Consider the following 27,618-nt stretch of genomic DNA (forward strand, 5'->3'; position numbering starts at 1 on the left):
CTTTGTTCTGACCACACAACAAAAACAACAACATTCCTCTTTGTTTGAAACTTTATTCATAATCTTCATTTACCAATCAATAGTGCATTCCCGGGCTAGCAGTTCAGTAAAACCAGTGATGGCGGCCTGTGATGGTTGGATGCTGGGTGGAAAAAGGTCTCTTGGAAGCCTAAAACGCAGTCATTGCCTTGACGTCCCCAGCTTCATGTCCTTTTATCTCTGCGCTCTGGTACGAGTTCTCCTCCACTCCTGCATTACTGGTCGCCTTACTGTGCAGAAACAGACGAGTCGGGTGAAAGGTCATTTGGATGGGGGGGGCATTGCACACACTGAGCCGGTTCTGGATCCCTTGGCGAAAGGGGGATCAACAGAAGTAACAACGGACACAGACACAGTCACAAAGCAGGTCTGTGGAGGCGCTGTAGTAAAATTCTCTTTTCTATCTCTTGCTTTTCTTTTCCATTGATAAAGTAATTCACTAAAGTAAAGCTTTTCACAACCATAAACCTTTCCGTTTTTGTTATTTTTTTTGTACATTTGTATCATATATTCACAAAAACTACTCAAACATTTACCTCAAATGACATCAGAGCAAAAGAGCAAAAATAACACAGCCAGTAGTTTGACTTTCCCGTCTCTTTTTTTTTCTTGTGCTTTTTGTTGTTTGTTTTCAAAGCTACACTGATGTAGAGAAGTGTCTATCTCTATTTGCCCAGACAGCAGTGTTGTCAGATTATGCTCACAATAACAGCCTTGGAGTCAGCTCTGCTGTTAATCAAGAACTGATCAGCCAGAAATGAACCTGTCTTGTGCGCAGCTAGTTATCCCCAAGACAATTGTAGTACACGTTTAGCTAGAATGACTTAGCACAGCGAGACAAAAAACAAGATGGCGGACTGGTGCCATGGAGAGAGGACCACGGGAGGAGACCTATCCCAGAGGGGCCCGTGGGTGAGTAGACTCAGCCCAGGCAGTCATGGAGACCGAGTCTGCAGGTGCCATTCCTCACAGTTGTTTTGTTGATTTATTTCCTCTGGGATACCAGAAGAAGAAGAGAGTACAGAGGCACATCAAGTGAGGAAGGCTTCTGCGTCTCATGATTTGACTCAGTGTTGATGTTTGATAATCGGTGCTTTACACCTGTGATTTGTTCTCTGAGAAATGATTATTAGTAGTAATGGGAATTAGTCAGAAAAGTAGTGGCGTCGAATTTATTTCATTAAGCAAGAACAGTAAGATAACTTAAAGGAATATCTCAACATTTTGGGAAATACGTTTATTTGCTTTCTTACCAAGAGTTATATGAGCAGAACTTCAACTGGTTGTCTGGCAACCAAGAAAGATTAATACCACCCCTGTAAAATGTTGAATTGTTGTTTATACACGTTAGTTTTTGTACAGACAACACAAACAGGATATGGCCTGTTAATTAGTGAGCTTTAGAGGTGCTGGTAGGTGGATTTTTTTACCTTTGGACAGAGCCAGGCTAGCTGTTTCCCCTTGTTTCCAGCCTTTGTGCTAAGCTAAGCTAACTGGCTGCAGCTTCATATCAGTGTACAGACATGAGAGTGGTATCAATCTTTTCATCTAACTCTCGGTAAGAAAGTGAATAAGTGCATTCCCCAAAATGTCGAACTTTTCCTTCAAGAAAAATGTTACGTTCCTGCAACACAGCTATTATGACCAGCAAAACATGTGAGCTGTTTAATTATATTTAGATATATCTCTTATCATGTACACTATATGGCCAAAACTACGTGACCAGGTGTCCACATACGTTCAGCCACATGATAATAAATCTCCCAGCTCTAAACTTTTCTATTTGTAATCTTGTGTCTCTGCTGCCGGAGTGACTTTGGAGCCGCAGCTGTTTTACTGTGGCTGATGATGGCCTACTTCTCCCTCCACTGGAGCCTCTCTGTATCATGCCGGCCTCCTCAACGCATGGTGTCATCTCTCCAGAGTCCCATTGACACACTTATGTCCCTATTTACCTCCTAGCAGCTCACTGGAAAAATGGGGAGGGGGAATCTTTTACAGCATCTTTCTTTGATTTCCTCTTCCACCCCTTTTTGAATTTCTTAAGCAGTGGAATTATCTCTTATCTCTCACCTTGGCCGAGGCAGAAGGTGACCCTAATTTCATTAAAGACTTCTTTTTTACAGATTTACTTGATACTTATTCTACTGCTGTGATCACAGTCTGTCACCACCTTCTGTGTTTATTTATAAAGGGCAGAATGGATAAAATAGAGGTATGAGCAAACAGTGTGGCAGCATGCCATGACAGAAAGCAATAGAGCAGATATAATCCCTATCCCATACATCTGAAGTAACTCTCTGGAGCCGCACGTTACATGCAAAAGTTGTGCTTGCACACGGGAAAGAGTTTCATGGCATCAGAGACGAGGGAAATTCAGGTCATGCTTTCACAAATCGTCAATACAACCTTCTGCAGAGCAGGGCAGGCATATTTAAGCCTGTGGTAAAGCTATCATAAAAGCAATATTTGCATTATCAATGATTCTGCTTCACAAGTCACAAGAGAAGCAGTGGCAAATTATTTATGTATCTTTTGACAGCTAGCCATGGATAGCCACAAGCCATATCATCAGTAGTGTTGTCTAATGCTAATGCTGTGTGTTATCTGTCCTTACAGCTCTATGTCTGGAACAATTTTTCAAACACAGATGTTTTATCTATCAACATACGATAAACTGAAAGAGGAAGAAATCTCAAATGGCACACTTTTGTTGAAGTGCACTGAAGCTGAGATGGTGGTTTAGACTGCCAGGACAGACGTGTGTGATTGTTTTCCCTGCACTAACGCTGCCCAGAGTCTCCTTGGTGTGTTATCGATGTCTGGGAAGGTTCAGCATTAGTGATAAAAGTTTGGACCTCGGTTTAGAAATTTTAAAGTGTTTCTCACTGTGAAACTTTAGAGTGGATCTCCATCTAGCCAACGGCGGTTGATGGAACTCCGATCCCATTGGCTATTTTCCGTTGTGACATCATTAACGGGGTGGAACAGAGAGGGGCGGAGGAAGGGAGGGAGGGGCTTCGACAGTCTCAACAACATCAACAATGACACATGACCCAGGAGGGGCTTCGGACAACAGATTCAAGACACACCATTTTCCACAATAGCACACCTGATAACAGCAGGAACCGCTGGAGAATTTTGTCTGTTTGCTGCGCACACAGATGCTATTAACAACCAGTTAATTACTACTGAGTATGATGAACACCGAAAAGCAAATAAAAAATCCTAGTAACAGATTACAAACACTTGAATTAGCCCTTGAATTGAAAAAAAACAAACAGTCCAGTAACTGAGGTACATGGCATCCAGGAAAGAAAAGTGAGACAGAAGAGCGATAGATTAAGAGCAGAGGCAGGCCTTTTCTCTACTTGATGAAAGATTTCTCGTGCTAGTCTGTCCCATAGCCTGGGTAAGGGGTCTGAGTGAGCCCTGTTGGGGTAGGATGTACAATCAAATTGGGCCATGGTCTTGATATGTGTCACACACACCCCTCACTATCCCCTGCTTATACTCCGAGCTGCCTCCACACACACAACCGCCCTCCTCCTGGTGTGTTCGAGCTTCCCAACCCCCGATATTAAGAGTTCGAAATAAGATGGAGACAGAGAGAAGGCAGAGAGAAAAAGAGAGAGCAGAAACAAAATGCATTTTATGTTTTTAAAACTTTTACTAAATCACGCAAATGTCCATTATTCATATGTATGTTTTGAAGCTCCTTTTTCATTCCACCACATTGATTGTTTCATATGAGTATAATACAGCATTTTCCTTGTTTTTTGTTGTTTTTTTATGTTTGACTTTTATGCTCGACTGTCTGCGTCTAGGGAGAGGAACCACAGCACCTGAGGGAGAAAAGGGGGAGAAGAAGGGGGAAGAGAAGGAAAAGGAGGTTGGGTTGCAGACAGCGCTTGATATGTCTCCCGTTTTTATCCATCGCTGGCGGGTGATTGGGTCTGTCTCTTCTGTCTGCGGTCTGTGCTGCTGTCAGGAGTCGATAGAGGAGGTGGAGATAGGGAGGGTTGATGTAGGGACTGCTTGTAGGGTCAAAGGTCGAGGGGTAAGGAGGGTGAAAAGGTCGAGGGTTAGCCCTGGGTCTCTTTGCCGCTCTCTCGTTCCCGCTGTCCACTCTTGCTCATCTTCATCTCTGTCAGCTGGATGTACCGCAGCACGTTGGTGTCTGTGATGGAGAGAGAAAATGTAATGGATGTGAGGCAGAAAGGGTGAAATAAAAAGAAGGGTCGCGCCTTAACGTCAATCAATGCAATCGCATTTGTGAATGCAGTTAAATTTATTTAACTATTTTAGTTAATTTATGCTTCTTTCATGTCAGAACAATAAAGGCACAGTGACAGACTTTGGTTATGACAGAGCTAAAATGTGGCCCAGGTTTCATTCATTTTTTTCCACTGACATTTCAGAAAATATCTAATTAAGAGTTATAAGTCTTGAATTGGACCAACCACCTATGAGACAGAACATGACCTTATAAAAATGTATTTAAAGCAAAAAGAAAATGTAGAAAAAAAGGCTAAATACTTTACTGGGAATCAACTACCAATCCCATGAAGCCCATGCAGAGGAAATTGTACACACATACTCATCTTGTGTACATGATATTAAAAACAGAGCTTGCTCTATTTTGTTTATCTAGACGGGAAAGCTTGTTGACTCTGGTTCAACAGATGAAAAGCTCTTGTGGAGCAGGTTGCTAGCTGTGTTGTGGCTACCAACTCTGCAACTTTAGTACACAGTCCTGCCAGTGATACCATGCTATTCCACTGTTGAAGAAATGTAGCAATGCGCCAACAAAGGCAGTGAAGAAGAAGACTCCTAGCAAGCAAATATGGATGTAAACAATGTGGGTTTCTAGTTATTTCCAAAATCGGCTCAGCAACTGTTTTTGAGGATGGGAAAGCATTCAACATGTTAATTAGGTCTCAAGGATACACAGAGTGCGTTTTAAATGTGAGTGAATGTAAACATAGCTAAGGCTTTTACGGGAGCACAGGGCTGTAGACAGGAGTTTAGAAATACTGAGGCTATGAGTACCCCCAACACACCCCTCCCTCACCACTCTCAGAAAGGTTTGACCACAAACCAAAAAGAGTGTCTCTAAAATTAGCTAATTTACTTATTTTACTTTTCTTAATTTATTAGTTCCGTTAACCGTTCAATTAGACTTTTACTTCCCAACATGAATGTCTAAATGGTGTTTCAAAGCCTTCTCCACACGGTGAAGAATAAAATTACGGGGGAGAAATCCTAAAAGTAGTCAAATTTAAACACTGAGTTTCAAAAACAATCTTTTTTTAATTACTAGATTGTTTTAATTGTATAATGTCAACTTCCCCCAAGTTAGTCAAACCCCATTAATTCACAAAACATGAGGACATGACCTCATTGTCTTCAGTGTTACCCACGGAAAGAACATTGTTATTCTCACCTGTAGGTTCGCGGTTCTTGGCGTCACGCAGGTAGCGTAGGGCACATTCGTAGTCACCCAGGTGATAGAAGGCGATGCCGGCTCGGTACATGGCCTTGAAGTGGTCTCTCTGGTGGCTCAGCACCTTCAGACAGTACTCCTTCACCCTCTCATAGTTCACCAGCTCTGACTGCAACAGACACGCTGCAGGATAGAAGAGAGGGAACAAGTTAGTAGTTTCTAAGTTGAAAACGCTTAAAAATGTATTGTAATAATGATTTTGTCCACGCAAACACCTCAAGTCTCATTTAGTGAAGTTTAAACGACAAGTACGCCCCGTGAGTATAAAACAAAGGCGGGGATATTTTGCTGACATCTCAACTTGCGCTTTTTAATAGAGCCACAGTGAAATCTAGCCTCCACAGTGCTTCCTCAGGATGGCAGTGAGCTGACTATAAATAGCCAATACTAATGTCTCTCAGTGTGGAGAAGACAAAAAAAAAGTCGTGCAAGCAAGTTTGAGCCCTGGGGCTGTAATGTCTCTACATGCTGCCGTTGAGCTCGACACGCAAAAGAGAAGAATGGGAGAAAATTCAGCTTGAGAATGACGGACTGAATACCGTGAGGATGCTTAAGTCTTATTCGACTGACTAAGCAGATGTGTTGTAAGCAGCGAGGGCAGCAGGAGAGAGACGAGGGCAGGAGAGGAGGATGCAGAGATCAAGTGAGCGACAGATACCGCAGAAGTCCTTCGGGGTGAGATGTGAGTGGTGAAATACAGAACTGAAGCCAAGAGATCTAAACCTGAAGCAACTGGCACTTTACTAACTGAAAAACGCCATAAAGTACAATTGTATTTCATTGTAGTCATCAATCCTATAGATGTGTCTTGCAGCAGCAGTTCGCTGTAGCGATTCTCAGCAGCTCTGAGATCAGCTAGGACTGGAATTACTTCATTAGTAAAGACACACAAACACACACAGCTTTTAGTCCACCAAAGCTTTTAAATGCCTGCTGATGGCTCAGATATCTGATCACTCAAACACTATTCCTCTGGTGATTACAAGCACTCAGGTTTTGCTTCACTTCTCCCTTCATTTCTTTCTTTTTCCATCTCTCCTTCCCTCTGCCAGTCTTGATTTATCTGATAATATATTGAAAATACATTTCCTTTATCCCTCCTTGTACCTCCGCTGCCATATCTCCTCCAGCACTCTCATCCCACCCTTTCCCTCCCTGATCGGACTCCTTTTTTTAATCTTTCCTCTGAGGCTGCCCTTGACACACAGATAGCTCTGTGAATAACATGAGTCTGGCACTATTAGCTGGGAGGCAGGGTGAGTCAGGAGTGAGAGACAGAGAGGGGAGCATGGCTGCAGTAGGAGGAGGAAGAGGAGGTTTGTATGTGGGGAGGATGGGTGTAAAGTAGAGGAGAGGGAGGTGAGACCTGTGGGAGACTTTAGGGTGAGAAGAAGGGGGGAGTTAGTGGTCCTCTGTCATCTCCCCCCCCCTGAGCCTCAGAGACACAATGTAGAAGGTCTGGCCTTGCCCGTCAACAACAACAAGTGCAAAACACTAAATAATTCATCATGGACATCAGGGGATGGAACAATTCAATAACAATCAACGTGTTTTGATATTTAGTGGTTGAAGTTGCATGTGTGAGGCAGATGGAGGCAGTACAGTGTGTGTGTGTGTGTGTGTGTGTGTGTGTGTTGAGTCACTGCCTCAAGCCTCATAGCTGTAAACATGAACTTTGCTCTATCACATGCAAGTAAACTGGGGGGGATGGTTCATTGGAGGGGCCACTTTATTATGATCACAATTACATTTATAACATTTTAATTTCTCTCTACCTCTGTCCCTTTTTTAAAATACTCTTAATTATTATCCATAACATCAATCCAAGTACATTCCCGTAATTACAATTACTCTGAGTATTCTCAAAAGATACCTGCCCTTTTATCCACCATTTCTCTTGACATTCTCAACAAAATAATGTTTAATACAGAAAGAAAATGTAATGATATGATACATTTCTTGATGTATAACTTCCCTAAGCAGAGGCCTTTTTCACAACAGGCAATTTTGACTTTTCGTAGTAAGAAAATGTGTTACCAATAACATGATCAGGTTTTTTAAGTATTCAGGTTGACATGTAAACATCGTCTCCTGGTTTTAATAAACCTGTATATGGTAGCTGGAGTACTTTGATAGAAACTGGGACACTGTAGCATGTAAACACCTGATCCAGGTTTCTGAATATTCCATGCCACATTTGTAGGCGCAGTATCATAAACTCAAGTTACATTGAAGTTAGTCAGCAAAACAAAAAAATATTTTGGTTAATAACGATAATGATCATCATAGATTGTATCGTCGCTCTTGTTTTTCATTCACTTGTATACAGGAATATAAATAACCATGTTCCATGTAAATGCCATATCCTGAATAATACCAAAACAGGATACTAATGTGCATGTAAACATACTGTGTGTGACAGTGACCCTTTATGCTTTTCCTACTGTAACATGTCAAAATGTCTTCAGTGAAAAATACCAAAGAACATGGCTAAGAGTTGCATGATATTCTCCAGAGACCCACCAACATTTATAAGACCCTGATGAGTATTTATCTTGCTGAACTGGTGCTCTATAGTGACATCTGCATCTTCTCTGCACATTCTCTCCAAAAATGTTATTGTAGAATAACTAACTAAATAGTATTGTTTTTGGTTGTTTCCTCCTGTCAAGCCCTTTAAGTTGCCTTTCTTGTATGAAAGTTTTATTAGATGGATGTACACACACACACACACACACACACACACACACACACACACACACACACCCTGATAGTAAGAAGAACAAAAGAAAGCCTGACAGTCCTCTCATTTTTTAGCTCATGACTCAGAGCCCAGAGCAGCAAGGTCGAAGCTGTTACCCGTCTTCAGTGATCATAAGTCTGCTCAGCCCGGTACAGTGGGAATCACCTCAGATGCCCTCTACCTCTCCTGCACACCTATCTACAGACTCCACTCCTCTATTTGTTTTTACAACCGTCCAGCTCCGACATGACTACTCTCATCCCTCCACACACACATCCATCATCATCCTCCAGCAGTGGACGTAAGCAGAGCTTTCAGAGGATTCAGTTACAGTCCATAATGGCCTAATGGCTGACGCAGTTAGAGAGTTCACTGGCACTCACACACAAACAGATGATACCACACACACCTACAGTGCATACAGCAGATACACAGTTACCAATGACAAGGACAGAGGCAGAAACACGCACACAGTAACACAGGTGACTGCAAACAACAAGGGTTGGATATAACTTGATGACACAACCACGCACACAGAATCACGAACACTTTAAATGAACCGTTTGATGCAAACAGTGGTTACGTGACGTGTACAAATACACACGAACACACACACACAAAAGCAGTGTGCGCAAGTGATGACTGGCCGGCCGCACCCTACCGGCCCATTAGGCAGATGGATGGCGTGCCAGAGGAAATGTAGAGCGTGGTGAGCTGTATTAAGGGTGTGATAATGACGGGTTTATCGGAGCAGACTGGACAGGTACATAGACAGACAGATTAAAACAGCAGAACAATATCACTGGAGCCAACGTGTCCCAGTCACTGAGAGACAGGTTTCTGTTTGCGTCCTGTGTTATTGTTAAAAAGTGTGAGTGATTCAGCAGTGCTTCCAAACCTGGAGGTCAGGACCCCTTCGAGGGATTTCAAGATAAACCAAAGAGGATGTGAAATGATTTAACAAGAGAGGAAGACAGAAAAACATATTGCTTTCCTCTAATCTTTGCTTTTTTCTTAAAAGTTACAGGCTAAATTACACCCTTTAGTTGAACTGGTCATGAGCAGATATGACTTGCTGAGTTTTGTTTTGATTATAAATGCAGCGTTCTCACAGCTTTTTCTGAGTACTTGTTGAGATGAGAGAGGAGGAATAATGAGATGTGACTGTGTAAAGGACATTAGTGGTGCAGACAAGATAGATTTGTCTTAATGATGGACTTGATGTGAGGACAGGGACAGAAGAATGAGCTGAGGCTGGGACACTGGCTTTGTGTGCGCCCATTTAGTGTCATGAGTGTAAGTATCTCCTTCTCTTTCTGAGGAATGTGTGTCTCACTGCCAGATTTATGGAGGGGCAGAAGAAGACAAAACACAGGAAATAGGAAATAAATGGAACAGAAAAATGTATTTGAATTTCTAAACCCAGAAACCCCCCCCCAACAGGTGCAAATCAGCTGTCAAGTGTGAGTGTGCGAATGTGTGTGTGTCTGCCTGTCTTTATGTGACTGTATGTATGTGTGTTTCCGTTGCTTGAATGTCGAATGAGAGGTGCGGAGAGTGGGAGTGGTTAACACATGCTCAGGAACCCCACTGGTTTGCCTGAAGCATCATGTTTGAAAAGAACTGAGCTCACACAGAGACTCGCTTTCATTTAGCTGACAGAGAGTGCCAAAGCCTGGGAGGAATAAAAGAGAGCGAGACAGAGAGAGAGAGAGAGAGAGAGAGAGAGAGAGAGAGAAAACAAGGCAGGAAGCTGAAATAAGACAAGAGAGACAGGGGGCAAGGGAGGGCAGAGATAGAGACAGCACTGACAAAACAAAATACAGACATATCCGAGGGAAAATAATGACAAGGTTTCTGTATGAAAGGTACAGAGGACAAGAGGAGAGAGATAAACCAAGGGGAAGAAGCAGCCCTATGGAGTCACCCCCCCCCCCCCGTCTCGTTTCACTCCTCTCCTGTCCCTCTTCATCACACCAGGCGCGACACCACGATCCAGCTAATTTAAAGCCACTCGTGGCCCCCGGTGATTAGTCTGTGCTGTCCATCACCTTGTAATTAGTTCTGCGGGAAGATAATGGCAGATGGAGAGGCCCATCACTCTCACAGACACACAATCCTCATTTCCTCACACATCCCCACACAACAACGTCCATCTTTGACCCTCGTCCTTCGCTCCTCCACCTTCCGTTTCTTTCTTCCCGGCTATGTGCCGCTGTTCACCTCTGAGCAAAGACCGCCCTGCCCTCCTCCTCACCTTTCACTGTATCTCCTTTACAGATGTCACAGTCCTGCAACAGATTTATTTACAGAGACAAATGAACCGTGCACAGTCATCATCAGGAAATTGCCTCACACATACATTCTCTGAGCAAAATTCGATCTAACATGCCGACGTCACGGCTCTCGGACAGTGTAGCCGGTCTCTCCAGGCCCAGAATAGCTCCACCCAGAGCGTTTTGCGAATGCCTTTCTCTGTTATTGAGAGGGACAGCGCTATGGCTCCTAGCTCGCTTTATCACAGGGGCTTGTCTGCACTGACATGACACAGCATTTACTCCACCTTCACCAGCCACAACCTGCATTATCATGTTTCTTTTCAGCCCCTTTCTTTTTCCTGGAGATCCATTTTTTTCTGCATTTGCACCTTCTTCTCTCTTGTTCTTGCGTAGCTTGTGTTTCTGAGAAGTTGCTGCGTTTCATCTTGAACCCCTCATTTCATAGCTGCTCTAGGGATCTTTTTACCCAACGCTGTTTCGAGGAAGCTGTCACTCCCATAATGCAGCAGATGAGTGTTTTAGTATCTCTTATATCACTCAAAATGTGACATAAGGAATATAAAATAGGCTCTTTAACTTAAGAGGAAATATACATAATGACTGCTGGGATTTATCATTACACAGATCTGATAAAAGCTCATCTTGTCATCAAGTAACATTTCACTTAAAACAAGTGGCGCAGATGATCTCTTTGATTGTGTCACTGTAGCGAAGACTAATGCAGCTCCACATGGTGTCAAAAAAACCCTCATAATTACTCACTCTTGTTGCTCCTGTTTGACTGTGTGCGTCTCAGAGGCCTCCACAGGCCTCTCTGGTGTAGTCGGAAATGTAGAGAGCTGGGACCAGCCTTGCAAATGAGTTACTGACTATTTTCAATGTGCATGACTATTCTGTGGAGTATGGACTGAGAGTGTATAGGGCGAGTATGGTAAAGGTTGAGAAGTGTGCATTTGTGTGAATTTGAATGTGATTTGGACAGGAAATCTCCATCACACCTCCATAAGTGTAGTTTGTTGATACACCTTGAATACTGTGTGACTTGGGTGAAAGGAATAGTTCGACATTTTGGGAAATGTGCTTATTTGCTTTCTTGCCAAGAGTTCGATACCACTCTCATGTATCTGTTCAATATAAGGTTACAGCCAGCAGCCGGTTAGCTTATCTTATGCCACGTGCCATGTAATTTCAAGCAGACCGTGTTTACGGGCAACTGAGTGAGAAAAAACTTTCATGTCAGCTCCCTGTTGTAAGTCTGAGTGGGAGACGATATTGTTGGTGTCAGAAATTCCTGATATCTCCCACTTGGTGAAAAGAAACCTGTGGAAAAATGGCTACAAAGCAACAATTTCTGACAGTTACATCCAAATAAAAGCCATAGTGGCTTTTAATTAGATGTAACTAATACAATAAATTCAACTAATTTAAAAGGAGCAATACACAACAAACAGCTCCAAATACGTAACACAGCAATGTAGCTTATTTAGGCTAATTAGAGGTCCAGTGTGTAACATTTAGGAGGATCTAATGGCATAAATGGAATATAATAATTATAAGTATGTTTTCATTAGTGTAAAATCACCTGTCAATAAGAACTGTTGTGTTTTCATTACCTTAGAATAAGCTGTTTTTATCTACATAGGGAGCGGGTCTCCTTCCATGGAGAGCGCCATGTTGCACCGCCATGTTTCTACAGTAGCCCAGAACGGACAAACCAAACACTGGCTCTAGATAGGGCGTTTTTTTCCTATCTAGAGTCAGTTTTTTTGCGAGTTTTGCAGCCACCGTAGTTTCTCCTACACGCTTGGAGCAGGAGGGTGAGGCTGAGCAGTACTTAAATGGTTGCAAACTGCAATTTCACTGCTAGATGCCACTAAATCCTACATACTGGACCTTTAAATGATTTGACTAAGGTTCGAAACAAGGGTATCCATCTTGGAATAATGTGTGAACACTCCCAACTAGCTAGCTAGCCTGGTTCTGTCCAAAGGTAACACAATCTGTGTAGTCACATGTCTATTGTTCACAAATTATTTCGTTTGTTTAATCCGTACAAAAACCGAAGCATAAAAATGACAATTTGTGGTTTTATAAGGTGTATGCGGTAATTTGTATAATTAGAGCCAGGCTAGCTGTTTCCCCCTGTTTTCGGTCTTTATGCTAAGATAAGCTAAGTAGCTGCTAGCTGTAGCTTAATATTTAGCAGACAGACATGAGAGTGGTATCGATCTTCTCATCTAGCTCTTGGCAAGAAAGTGAATAAGCGTATTTCCCATAAATGTCGAAATATTCCTTTAAAAACTCAGTCTGCTTCTCATTTATCCTTACATTTTTAATGCTAACCTCACAGCATTTGCCCCCCCCCCCCAAAAAAAAAAAACCCCTGGCATGTTGATTCCCTCATAACACTGACACCGCCTGTCATGCCTGGAAACTGCTGGTACATCAAACATGTTTGCATGGATTACCCACAGTGCAACATCGATCCTGGGAGTGAAGGGAAATAAAGTAGCCAGATTATTCTGTTAGATCTCATTGAGAGCAAGGGGCAGAGGGAGGCTTTTAAAAACAAGATCAGCTAGTCAAACCCTTCTTACTGTTTATTGTTTGTTGTGAAGTCTGGTCCAGTAGGAGCACATATTGTTCCAGAGAGAGGGAAGATTTTTAACTTCAGTGATACAGTATGCTGAGTGTTTCCAGTAACATGGCTAGGAGATTACCCCCTTACTTCAGCTGTCTACACTTTTTCCACATTATTATCCTCAAACCCCAACCTCTGCTTCACAAAGGTCCTGGCTCTACCTTACTCTATCAATTTGCACCCTCCTACATTGTTCTGCTCTCCTAAAATAGTCGCTGACTCAGGATTAATGCTCATCTACTTAAATATTTATACAAGTGAGGAAACTATCTTCTCTATGACTTCACCAAAGATGAAATCATTTAATGCTTTCCATTGCACATCGCAGTTTCCAGAACTTAAGCTGTACTGTAAGCCCATGGTACTCAGGGTGGGTCTTTGTGGGGTTTTTTGAGTCCTCTATAGGACATGAAGAGCAGTTCGTGTAATTATGATTTTATTTGACTCATTACAACTGGTATATTTATTTTATATCCTTAAGTGTCCGAGGATCCAGGACTTTCTATATTACTTTTACTCTCATGAGTAAAAACAGACATTCAAATAGCAGATAAGTGCACTTTAATAAAGCATAAAATAGACTTTTATTGAGGTTATATCTGTAGTTGAACTCCCTGATAGAGACATAATTTCGCCGTGGCCCTTAGCTAGGCCATTATCTGACTGGCGATGTCATCCGTGGACACTGGACAGACGCTTGCCTTTAGCTCAGCAGATCTTTAGCTACGGTCTTCTGCTGCTGTCAAACACACAACATCAGCTCTGACCACTCTCAAGTCAAACATTGGAAAATAAAATTAAGGCTGTGTTTTGCTAATATTGATCTACTTCCTGTGTTTTTTCAGGTTTGTTTGGATAATCTATGTACAGTAGCTGTGAGAAACATGCTCTGTGTATTACACTGGTTACAAGATAGATGATGGAGTATTTGGAAAGGTCAACAGAGAAAACTGCCAAATGGTTTGGCTCAGAATCTCATGGAGTCAGCCTGTGGGGTAGTGAAGCTTTTCCAGTACCTTAAGTAAATTAATGGCTAAAGCACGAGCTTTCATAATTTCCAAAATTGATACAGCCACGTGTTGGCAGCCTGTTGTGCTTAGAAAGCGGTCACAGCTGCAAAAACACACAGTATGGAGACCATCCAGTGGTAGAGAATATGGATCAGAGCTTACAGCCAACAATCTGTCATCCTGGACCAAGCAGCCAAAACATCAACGAAACACCACATAGACCTTACAACCTCTCAATGACGTCAAACCTGATTTTTTGGCCACTTGGGGGCAGTGGAAACAAGCTGTAAACACAACACTGACTATTCATATAAACTTTTAAGTTGACATTGGCCACTTGTTAGCAAAAAGTTGTCTATTTACACATCTAGCAGACACAGAGTAACATTGAGCTTAATTTAGAGTCGTGCTTGTGTCCACTTGATGAATGTAAGTCCAACATTCACTCTCTTATAGCTCTGTTTATCTGGCTCTTTAGCTGCTAAATGCTCCACTGTGTTCACGAGCTACTTGTTAACTGTGTCTGTCTGGGGTTTGGGGCTGGAAAGGTAGTGTACAGTGGGTTTCTGGAGCTTTTTGTGCAGATAACAGCTGCTTGCTGCAGCTGAAAACTACGCTGATGAGAGCGGTGGGAGTGAACCAAAACAATAAAGCCGCAGGGCTGTAAAACCACAACATTAAGTGCGTTTCCATTCATTTGTTTTTATTTATTAAGGAAATTCGAAAATAAAAAAAGTCAAAATATTGCAAAAAAGTTTTTATGCTTGGCTGAGAAAGTTAATGTAGCTATAAAAACAAAATGCGACAAAGTGCAATGGAAACAGACTTAGCGAATAAATCATGACATACATGAAGCATGTGACTTAAACGTCAGTTGTTACGGAAGAGGCGAAAAATGAAAACATCAGATCTGTGTGGAGCGATGAGGACACTGTAACATTCCTCAAATTAATACATGAAACAAACATAAATGCAATATTTCCATCATGTTTTCCACACGGTTTTCTATTTGACTGGCGCTCTTTTAATTACATCATCTCGTTGCGGCATCTTCTTCTGCAATGGTTTAATGGCAACCGACTGGAGAATTAGCACCACCAGCTGTTTACTCCTAATTTCCGCATAACAGTAGTGGATGGAAGCACACATTAATTTGCCAATTTTCTGGAAATTTGGTTAAAATTTGAGCTACATTTGGATGAAAACTTGACTAATGTGATGAAAGATGCTCTAAAACTCCTTAGAGCTGAGTGGAAGTGCAGAGTTGGATGATAATTATCTGTGGGTTCCTCATTACAAGCAACCCCTATCACACACATTTGATTTGATCATTTGATCCATTGCTAATATAAAATTATTGATTATAGCAGCTTTAAATTTCACATTTTAACTCTTCATAATTGACCTTTTTTTTAATTTGACAGCACTGGTGTGACTCAAATCTGGTAAACCTGAGGATCGCTGTCAGTGCTGGATCAGCAAAACAGGCTCGACACAACCTTTACATTTCACTGCCATCACAAATAGGGTGTAACAAGGATGAGTTTTCAATGTCAACCCCTGGCAGTGCATGTAATGAAGCATTCAGTGTCAGGCCGGAGCAGACCGTGTAGTATCTGTAAGCTCAGATAGCGACCAACATGGCTTTTTATCAGCATGAATAAATACAAACAGCCAATTGGTTTACTCTGCACTGTCCACTGGAGCACGGGTAGTGGAGTCTTAGATATGCGCAAATAGCTTCAGCAAATAGCTTCAGCAAATTCTCATTACTGATAGCTTACAGAGTTCTGCATTTCTCTCTCTCTCGCTCCCTCTCTCTAAGGGTGCCAGAAAAGGGCATCTGTTTCAGTTTCCTCTCAGCTGATGCCATGACTTTCAACTATGGACTAAAAAAAGCTTTGACAGGCACTTCCAATTTATTCATTACTTCACACAACTGTCAGTCCATATCAAAAAATGATCCACAAATCTAAATCACACACATATATACTAAACACACCACATATCACAAACATACACAAAGACACGGGCACAACAAAAGCATTAGAATAAAGTCCTGAGGTGTCAGCACAATGTGATACATAATTCTGCCAAACATACTTTAATGCAAATCTTTATTTCCCGTTCCAAGCCGGTTAACTACTGAGAGGACAATTTTAGATTTGTTTTTTTACACACTGTAGTACAACCAGACCCCATGCTGATTATTTTTGGCACATCAGAGACACTAACCACATTAAATGTGCCCTAAAGACGGTTCATTGCTTATAGCCTTGTAACAGCAAAGAAACATCTGAACCACCTTCAGTACAGCATTGGCCAAATGATTTGTCATGCACCCTGCCTCTTGAAAGAATCACGTTTGCTCTAACATTTTTGGTTTTAAGTGAAATGCTCGACAGCTTGAATAGATTGTAATGACATTTGGTACAGATATCCACGATGCCCAGAGGATCAATTCTTATGGATTTGGTGATTACTGACGTTTCCTCTAGTGCCACGGTCTTTTAGTGAAATGTCTCAACAACTAACATTAACATTAGTCCTGCTATGTTAGCATAGTAATTGTGAGCATGTTAGCATTTAGCTCGCAGTGCCTAAGTACAGCCTCACAGACCTGCTAACATGGCTGTAGATTTTTGGTCTCTGTTTGTTTGTTTTTTTTTTTTTTTCTTCACTATGTTCTATTTTCTGTTGTACTGGCTTTATTTTATGGGTAATTATTATTATTATTATTATTATATTTATTTTATGGGTACCAACTATGTGAACACTTACAGAGCTTAAATTTAAAAAAAAAAGAAGATGCATCTCTTCCCTTGAGTCCTTGGCTGTTCCCTCTCTTTCCTTTTCTTCCTGACAGATGACTGAATCTTATTTACTCTTGTGACAGGAGTCATCTGGGCCTGTCAGGGCTCTGATATAAATCAGTTTGGCCTGGATTTGATTTCTCAGCATCCTTCCCCTCACAATGAAAACAAAAAACACAAATGCAGCTCTAAAAACCTACTTAGAGGTCATAGAGGCAAGCATTTTCCTCCTCTCCTTCCCTACTTGTCACTCTCCTCTGTCGTATAATCCCATCATATTTAAGAGTTCTGTCCAGTTTCTCACGCTCCCTTGGTTTTACTCCCTCCCCCATTTCAGCCTCTGCATCTTTTCTACTGACTCACTCCTTCCCCCATCCTCCAAATCTCTCTCAGTCGTGAGGTAATTCGGAGGTTTGGTATACAGAGAACAGTACAGTGTGAGTGGTAGAGGGAGTGCCAGTCGTACCCCTGACAGCAATGCCACGCCATCTGCAGCCCTGGCACACGCTCCCACGGCTCTCGTTCTGCTCTGTCCACCCCTCCAATGGCAGACGTACACGCACAGAGAGAGGAAAAACACCAACCAAAACTCCCCCCATCCCCCTTCTCACCCTCGCACGGCATCTCTTTCCTTCCTCCATCCTCCTACGAGCACATTGCATGGTGCATTTCTTCTCTCCAAAGCACCGGGCAAGTCCTTTTCCTCTCCCAACTGCTTATACAACCCTGCTTTCTCCTCATCGTAACCCCACTATCTTACATTTCGTCTCCCCATCTTACTCTCTTCGTCTGCCTTTATCTCATGCACTCCACCACGTCCCCTGCTGATGGAGCTGGCAGGAGATGAAAGGGAGGAGTTTTTTGTTCTGTTCTGCTTTTGTAAGAAAGCCTCGACTGTTCACTAGCAGTGGGTCAAAGTGGACTGGTAAAATCAACCCGCCTGTGGTGTTACACATCACTGACATTATTCTAATACAGCCCCCATCTGAAGCAAGATTGGGCTGAAGAGGCTGTGATGTGGTGAGTCTTCAAGGCTGTTGAGGAAGTGCAGCGATAGCACAACAGCTCTATGATGAAGGCAGTGCTTTTATTTTTGGTCCAGCAAGGAACAGATGTTGTTGCCACCAACCGGCTCATTAAACCTTTAGTATAGGGCCTGTTATTGCATGTCGTGGTTCAAAAGTTCATTAATGGCCTCAGTGTAATGTCCCCGAGGCTCAAAATACAGGACACATAATGGGACACACCTGGTTAATTAACATGTGATCCGTATTTGGATACATTACCTGAATAATGCCATCTGATCCACGGGTCTTTGCATTAACACCTGGTATTAAAATGCCTTCTCGTTATCTAGATTGTGCCCGCTTTGTGATCTGATCTCAATAGTAAATGAGTTAGGTGGGCTGGCTGACTTGTCAACAAACATGGCCTGTTCCAGGTCCAGGTAAGACTTGGTAGCTAACGTTACTGCTACTACCTCTAGCTTTTGCCGGGCTTGCTTAAGCTGGGTTAGGTGACCTTTCAACTTTGATTTTTTTCTTTCTTATGTGGTCTGGCTGATCTAACTACTTTCCTATCCCAATGCGTTCTGTGTTCACCTGGCATTAACGTGCATTTTTCCGTATTCAGATAACATGTCCACATAGAGACTGCATTTTAATGTCAGGTGTAAATGGGGTCACACACATTCAGATAAGGATGAATGTGGCGCTTTGAAATGGAAATGATTTTCTAATCATTCAGTTCCACCCACAAATGGATTTTAATGTTACTGCATTTGTAACAAAATCAAGTGTTTTTCATCATTAAAGCTGTTCTAATACATTACTACGTTTTTATATTAACAATGGATTAAATGACTGTAATGTAATAGGGGTACAGTAACAAACCCTTAATTATTACTTGACTCTGCCATTCCCCTCAGCTATAAGGAGCATTTTAGCTTTTTTCAAGTCATTGTTTTGGTTTTCGGACTTGCAACTTTACTGTTTCGAATCACTCTCACTGCTCTCACAGCATCGTTTTTAGTGAGAATTAGACCTAAAAACCAACTGCACGCTACCTGCTCAGAGTTTTTATCAGTCAGACAGTCACTTTGTGCTTGTTCCATACAAATTGCAGCTTGTGGCTATATTTACAATATTTTGTTTCCTTGTGAACAGGAAATTAAAAACTGAAAAACTGAATGTGGAGTTTATTGTAGATAAACAATTAAGGTGGCATGAGATGCATGTTATAAACTACAACAGCACAGCGGGTCTCTAAAAACACCAGTGGGAAAAAGGTTTGTTTACTGGCTGCTCATAACCTGTCAGTATATGTCTTAAATTAAATTAAATTATCCAACCCCATAGCTGCTTCTGCATGTGAATACAAAAGACCATTATTAACTGGCAATGTAAAAGCCATGTTTTCTTAGTTTCAAATGCATGCTTGTTTCACTGCAGAAACAAATTGTTTGTGTTTTTATTTTCATTCCTTTAACGATTTTTCTTAAATGTGACGAGTGGGTGGAAATTGCAGCATCATCATCATGGCAAGCAGAAAAAAAGGTGGCCTGTGTTATGAAACAAACAATTTCACTCATCCTCTCCGGCTGCGCTTCTCCTAAAGCGAAGAAGTGACTTATGACTCATTCACAGATTGAGCCAGTCAGGAGGAACAAAGGGAGATTTCAGGCAGAGATCAGAGCGAGCAGGAGTTAATGAAAAGTTAGATTGATCGCTCTCACAACAGGATCACACCATCCTGCTCCGTGTTTTATTTTCTGTATGATTTCTAATGTACATTTGAAGCGATTAAAACTTTCAATAGCTTCTAAACTGGTTGATGCAAGTCTGTTTATGTAAACTCAGAGTAGCTGCTGTTAAAAGTGCTTCTTGATGATCAATATCAGGAAAAAGAGCAAACAAACTGCAGTCACATCTGTTATTTCTGTATGTGCCTTGCAGTGTGTTTGTGGTGGGTGGATGGATGGCTGAGGCGGGTTGGCAGGCGGTCGGCCTCTGGCCAACATGTTGCACCACTGTGAGCTGCGACAGACACAGACGATGGTGGTGGTGGTGGTGTAACCCATTTAGATACAGCCCTGCAGGGACACACCGACTCGGGGTGTCTCCTTAACAAGGCCAGCAAATAGGACATTCATCATCCATCGTCTTTCTGTTTGACAGAATCAGGTAACATTACTGTTGGCGCTGAGGCTTAATTCTCAGTTTCTCTTCTCTTTAACCACATTCACTCCTCTCTATAATGTTAAAAACTCATATTTTCACCCTCTATAATGTTAAAAACTCATATTTTCTCTGTTGCCGGCATCTTTCCTGTAATAATAATCTCGTTCATCCAAAACTATTTCCTTTTTTTGAAAACACATTTAGTCTCTCTCTGCTCTTTTCTTTTCCTCCTTTCTTTTCATATTTTTTTCTCCACTTTCATCTTCATTTCTTGTGTTTTGTATCAGTGTGCTGAGCTGGAGTCACTCAGCATTCAGCAAACGCTCAACATTTTAAAAAGTTGCTGTGACAAAAGACACCAGTGGTGGAAAAAGTTGCAAAACCGCACTGTAAAAATACTCCAGCACTAAAAAATGTTACTTGAGTAAAAGAACATAAGTATATTTTGCAAAATGTGCTTAAAGTATGTATTAAGACTAGGGCGATTAAATAACAATTATTTTCTTGATTAATCGATCTACAGAATGCCCGAAAATATTGAAAAATGTCCAAAGCCGAAGGTGACGTCTTTAAACTGCTTGTTTTGTTCGACTAACAGTAATACTAAACTATAACACAATACAAGGGAAAGCAGAAAATCCTCACAATTGAGAAAATAGTTGCCGACAAATGTTCTGTCAATTAGCTAATAGATTAGTAGGCTAATCTTTTCAGCTCTAATCAAAAGTAAAAGTACTTAATTCAGAAAAATGGCCACTGATATTGTTATTATACATAATGTTACTGGATTATTATAAATACAAGTACAAGTATTTTACTGTTGTAGTTTAACTCTTTTTTTTATATATTGTTGGGTAGTTTAATCTATAAAAATGCATCACATTTCATAAGCTCATCATATGTTATACATGTGAAATCTTAATTTGTAAAGTAACTAGTGATTGTAACTGTGAAATAAATGTATATATATGTAAATATTTCTCTCTGAAATGTGGTGGAGTTGAAGTATAAAGTTGCAAAAAATGTACCTCGAAATTGTACTTCAGTCTTGATTGAGTCCAGATTTCAGTCCTGGTTGATTTGGTGACACCTAGTTACTGTCGGCAAATGCAGTTAATTACTACAGGTTGCAGCAGTCTGGGGGCAGCAAAACAAACTTTTTCGTTTTAATAAAGAAGTCAGGCAATAATTGGCCTTTTCCCATCATTCTGTGAGCAGCCGTGATCTGACTGATTTTATGCTGCACATGGTATGAGTCTGCGAACAGCAGGGCACAGTGAAAGGAGTTACCTCGCTGAGAAGTTGGAGGTGTCGCCTGCAGCTCTTCATCTAACAGCTCACTGTGGCTGCTGTTCCATTACTTCCTGCAATATCTCAAACTGATCCACTGTCAAAAAATGTCGAAAACGACCGTTGTCTTGTTATGTAGACGCATTTTTGATGAGCGATAGTGGCCAGTGTCAAGCTCACTGACACACACATTGCATTTCCTGTGACTACTTCATAATAAGTCAGCTCGCGTTTCACCAGTTAAATGTGAAGCTGCAGCAGTGGGAAATGTTCGGTTTGCATTAGCAGTAACTTAATACGCCATTTTCCCAGGAATGTCGCCACAGAAACCCAGTTCGTAATACTGAAAATGCAAGGGCTTTCATATAATTTCATCAGTGGGCCATAAGCTCAATCACATTGTGTTGACTCATTTGGCGCTAGATAGTTACTTAACAGACATTTATTTAAATGGAAATCTTCCAGATTGCAGATTGCACTTTAAGCACAGCACTTGAGTAATGTACTATAGTTACTTTCCACCAATGCAATGAGGGAAAAGCTTCCAAGCCAAGCTTCCCCTCATCACAACAAAGTCAAGAAGATAAGAAAACACACACACACACACACACACACACACTAACTCCACACACAAACTCAGAAATGCACATGCACACCAATACACTGCACTTAAACAATCAGCAATGTCAGCAACGGGTACGGAAAGAACGGCAGGTCAAGCGGTGCTGAAAGCAACTCCCCTTCACTCTTACCACACATACCACACACACACACACACACACAAACACTTGTATACAAGCACTCACACACAAACACTGTCACTCTCACGTGTGTCTCTGGTGCTGTTCCTCGCTTGTTGCTGTCCTATCATGCGTCAGAGCCAAAGACAGCCAACCAATCAAATGGCAGCTCCTCACTCATAACCACGGTGACCGCCTTCTGCCTGGCAGAACTCGGGGTAACCAGGTGGAGCCACACAACAAAGACCTGCAGCTGGATTACTCTGCACCCGATGAGTCACTGCTTAATTTCAGTCGGTGCGAGAGTTAGTTCTGTTCTGTCATCTCTCACTAAATTAACTGCCATTTTGTTTTACTCATAATCACGGACTAAGGCCAACAAGGACCACAATAGCCTGATAGTAACCTTGAATATAAAATTACCATGTCTATAACACTTTCTGACATCCCTGAGGAAAGTCATAATTGAAATAAGTAGAATTTTGCTAAGTATAATTAAGATATTCAGAGTTGGGTGGGAGCTTATCACAACATAGTCTTGTAAATATATTCTGATATTTACTAAAGTATTAATCATAAGAGAGCCGTGTTCATCCCAGCGAATCAAATGTTTTTTAGTTTTTAAGCAGAGCAAAATGCTTTAATTATAGAAAAATACATGTTTTCAAGTATTTAAAATGATACAGCATGTGGGTACTCCAAACAAGTAAGAATGAGTATTTTAATTCTCAAGCTGTGACAGACTCCAGGTAAAGTTATTTGTTATCATTCATTTGGACATGATGCCATTGAATTGTGATCCAGCCCAATGCGGAGTATTATAATTTTAGGTGCATTATTAAAAGATAAGGCTGCAATGTTCTATATTTCTCTTATTGTCAACAAATCCAGCTAGAGACTAGTAGTTAAAGGCTGATATATCTTATGCCTCTGTGCCATAGAGCTCAATTGCTGCATAAAAACTATTAAAACACATCAATGAGCCATACTGTTGCACTGGGTGACATTTGGAGTTATTCCCAGATGTACCATACTGCTGCTGTAAATACGCACTAGAGCACCAAATGTGTATCAGTCCACGGCTTAAAATAGTCCCGGATAAATGCCCTGTTTTCTCTCGTTAAAGTAATGTTTGCTAAAAACCACAGTGCCCAGCTGTTCTAGGAAATTACTTAGCCTATTTTAAAAATAAAGCTATATGTTTGTGAGCAGATTTACATCTTCGGTAGAAACCAGTGGGCTGGGATGTGAGACAGATAGGGGAGGGAAGTTGGAAAGTACTGAAAGACGGACTAACACATTGATGGTTTTGGTCTTTTCATGGGATTTGTTGGCATTTTGAGCAGAGATAGCCACCAGGGTTAAAAGCCACAACACGACAGAAAGATAAAGTTTATGGGAGTTTAAGGTTGAAAGTTCTGCTATGGCATAATGTGGAGCAGACAACTTCAGTCATTAAAATGGCTCTGCATATCAGCAGGAATGTAAAGATCCTATAAGCCACCCATATAAATGTCTTAATCAGAGTAAAGCACATACATCATTGTCGTCCATGTAAACATAGTCATTGGTGGCAAAGCGAGGTTGAAGTGAGGTTTTCTTTGTGTGTGAGTACGCATGTGCACACACTCATGCTTGAAGCAGCAGTGCGGGGAGGGCATGAGCCGTATTAATACAACAACAGGGAAAAGGCTGATAGTGATGGTTGCCATGGTAAATATGGCCCCCTGACGCGTGCTAGCAGTCCCTTCCTCCTCCTCTTCTCCCCTTTCTGTTCTACTGCTCTCTACTATTAGCCTCCATGCCTCTCTTATATCACTCTAACTGACTTCCTTTCTCTTCTTCTGTCATTTCCACCACACTGCTTCTTCCTACCCCGATTCTACCTTTTTCCTTCCTTATTTCACCCTCCCTTCTCTTCCCTCCCCCATCTTTCCTTCACGCCACAGTGGCCTCCCTACGGGCTACAGACAGGCCCTGAACGCTACGCAGAAGAGGCGACCTTCAATGCATCATGGCAGGCTGACTAGGGCAGCAACGAGACACAACATCATCGCTGCCGCCCGTCAGGCTACACTCATGACCCAAACCCACAACATCCAACATAGTGATGTCTTATAATCACCTCCTCCTGGATGTCAACATTCATCGTGATCTGCTGTTCACACTGCATACTGAGCACATACTGTAGTCACAATGAGGCAGAGCCAGGCAATATATTCATGGTTATTGTTTTTCTTATATCACTGTAACCATATTGTGGGTATTTCTTGATACAGTAACTCGTGATACACTATTTTGTTTTGTTGTTTAAATTAATACTACAAAACAATTATATACATATTTCTTCCTGAATGCTCTTTGAAATACTGAAAATCGAGCTTGACTTCCCAGAACCAAGCAGTCTGGGGTGATGGACAGTAACTGATAGATGACTGATTGATAAATGATTCTCTTCAAACTCATTGAAATTTTAAGCTAAAGTGAAATATGGAAAATATTAATATGATAACCAGAAGAACTTAATAACTCTATATCATGATATATTGCCCGTGTGAACACACACTGGATCTGTGATAAAATATTCTAAACTCAATGTTCACTTACTGGCCTTTTCCAGAGCTTTTAGACTGTATAGAAGGCAATGAGATATGATCAAAAGCTGTGGAAAAGCTGTAAACAATAACCTGTAACATTTTATGGTATTATCATATCTATTTGTTCTTTAGTATTTGTTTTATTGACTGACAACAGAAAACACTGAAATTATTATTAAATTATTAAAGATTATTTCTTTATAGTACAGCTGACTATAATATGAAATGTTTAATTTGTTGGGTAAATTATGTTTAATTCTGACTCCAAAAATGTTCAGTATATTTCTCAAAAAAATATGTTGATACTAAAATTTCAGACAGACTAGTTGATTAAGTGATTAACCTGCAACTATTTTGATAATTGATTAATCGTTTTTGAGCAAAAATGCCAAATATTTCCAAGTTCCAGTTTCTCCAGTGTGAGGATTTGCAGCCTTTCTCTGTTTTATATCATTTTAAAGTGAATATCTTTGGATTCTTTTTTTTTTTTTTTACAAAACAAGACATTAAAATACATCAGCTTAGGCTTTAGAAAATTGTGGGCATATTTCAGTATTTTCTGACATTTTATAGACCAAACGATTAAACAATTAATCAAGAAAATAGTCAATAAGTCACTGCAAAGTGGTGCCATTACACACAGCCTTACATCAACCATTGGATGGTTCAGGGGGCGTCTTCTCACCTCAGATCCCCTTGTGAAATGTTGATGTTAAGACACAACAGCGTGGTGATACATACATAATGAAAACATGTATATATTTCCTGTTTATTTATTGTCTTTTTCTTTTCTTTTCCACATCTTCAGTTTAAATCATAATGTAATTACTGGGGAAAAGCAGCAATGTGCTGAAAGGAAATGGCACACAAACCATTTGAAAGGCTGTGTAAAAGCCTGAAATTGTCAAGGCAATGAGGATGTGTTAATTTATTGTGACACTAGGCTAAATAATACTTAACTGTTCAGACATCCTCCCATATTCGCCATTAAATTAGCAGCATGTACTATTAGACACACTATGATCTGTTCCTGCACTCTTTAACAGCAGTGTTATTTCACCTGCCTCTGCACAAGAGAAATCCTGCACCTGCAGAAATAACTACAGCCTACTATCTTGTGAACCCGGTGAACCGAAACGAACAATGGTGTCTGAGTGTTTTGTTGGGGTGCACCAGTACCGGCTCACCTGTCAGGCTGTCGTAGCACTCGATCTCGGTGCTCTCCACGGCTCTCCGCTGCTCCTCGGTCAGCTTGGCCGCGGCTTGGTTCAGCAGGTTGACCTCGGAGCCCGTCGTCCCGTCGATAACATGCACCCCTTTGAGTTGCAGCAGCGCCCGGTGGTACTTGCCGATCGCCTCCCGAAATTTCTTCTCCTTGTAGCAGCGGTGACCCTCCGCCTTGAAGTCGATGGCTTTCTGGATCTTCGCCTCCATCTCCATTTCAGCAGAGCCGGCTCGATACCCGCCGCCGTCGCCTCCGGCGGCCGCTGCCAGGCTCCGGCCACCGGTCTCCGGGTAGCTTTTCAGACTCTTTATCGGGTGCTGTTTGGCTTCCATGTCTCTCAGTGAAAGCGGCTGGAGCGGGCCATGGTGCTCTGACACTAATGTGTGTTTTGTTGGGGAGGACCGGAGCAGCGTGCTGTGCATAAAGGATGCGGGACGGAGCGGCAGAGACGGCTGGGCAGGCAGCAGCACCGGGGAGACGACGAGCCTCGAAAAACAGCTTCAGAAACGTGTCCGGTTTGTTAACTTGTGCTGGAGGAATATATGTAAAAGGAATTTAAAGGATGTTTGCAGTTATAAAGAGATAAATAAGTCTCTAGCAGCTGGCAGAAACATGCTAACCGTCAGTTCTCCAACCGTCGAAAAAAAACAGATTCCTCGTTCTGGTCCGCTCGCGGAAGGATGCTCGGGTGGATCTCTATGGTAGCAACCTCCGAGGCACGCGCAGCTTCAGCACCACAAACAGCGCACACACGACAACCCCTACCGCGCAGCATTGTGGGAAAAAAAAGAGAAGTCGTGAGGCGTTGCTGCAGTCCAGATTTTTACATGGCAAAAACCGAAGAAATGTGCCGAAATGTCCTGACACGATCGATTATTTGTCAAAAACGACTCTGCACTTTGGTACATTGCTCAAAACAATTGTTTCAATTATAAAATAATACTTATATCTCTCCATAAATAATAGCGTATTTGCATATTTTTTTAACTATTAGTCAGAGGGTACGCCCTATTGAAACGATTCACAGTGATAGTCCAATATTCAGCCTACAATATTTAAATGATTAATTAATAGCCTTATACTATTGGAGATTACGTCACTCCCATTGTTTGGAAGTGGCCAGATGTCACAATAAAAAAAACAGGCTGTATGATACAGGCTAATTCAGCTTTTACTTTAATTGATACCCCCTCACATCAGATTATGGCCAAACTGGAGCGCCTGATGAGTTCAGCTGATAAGGTTTTCAAGGAGATGGAGACGGACAGCAGGAGGCTGCAGGGACCAGAGGAGGAGGAGGAGGAGGAGGAGGAGGAGGAGGAGGAGGAAGAGGAGAGCGACCTCAAGGGGACTCGGTGTCAATTACACTATTTTTTAATGTGACGTGTGGTTAACCTGGAGCCCACATGCCAAATCGTATTATCTCTTCACAGATGGTACATACTTATCTGCTAAATTGTATGATCTTTGAAAAGTTGTTACCTTATTTCCTCTAGATTTATAAGCAACCTTGCATCTCTGAGGTGGGATTCACCTGCAGCAGCACGCGCAGAGGA

At 41.6% G+C, this 27,618-nt stretch overlaps 1 protein-coding gene across 1 annotated transcript; it reads right to left on the reverse strand.

The window, feature by feature from the left end:
• Positions 1-33: 33 nt before the first annotated feature.
• ttc9b (tetratricopeptide repeat domain 9B) lies at positions 34-26,910 on the reverse strand. The gene is made up of 3 exons (XM_044204060.1): positions 26,025-26,910; positions 5,486-5,668; positions 34-4,219 (listed from the first exon to the last, which is right to left on the reverse strand). The coding sequence occupies exons 1-3, from the start codon at positions 26,482-26,484 to the stop codon at positions 4,125-4,127; spliced, it is 738 nt and encodes a 245-aa protein (XP_044059995.1). The 5' UTR covers positions 26,485-26,910; the 3' UTR covers positions 34-4,124.
• Positions 26,911-27,618: the final 708 nt, after the last annotated feature.

This window comes from Siniperca chuatsi, linkage group LG7 (genome assembly GCF_020085105.1).
Source record: "Siniperca chuatsi isolate FFG_IHB_CAS linkage group LG7, ASM2008510v1, whole genome shotgun sequence".
Lineage (NCBI taxonomy): Eukaryota > Metazoa > Chordata > Actinopteri > Centrarchiformes > Sinipercidae > Siniperca > Siniperca chuatsi.

Excerpts from the sequence above, each read along its gene's own strand:
- ttc9b (XM_044204060.1), bottom strand. The coding sequence starts at position 26,484 with ATGCACAGCACGCTGCTCCGGTCCTCCCCAACAAAACACACATTAGTG. Across the intron at positions 5,669-26,024 it reads GTGCTACGACAGCCTGACAG|CGTGTCTGTTGCAGTCAGAG; the intron begins GTGAGCCGGTAC and ends TCTATCCTGCAG. Across the intron at positions 4,220-5,485 it reads CAAGAACCGCGAACCTACAG|ACACCAACGTGCTGCGGTAC; the intron begins GTGAGAATAACA and ends TCTCCATCACAG.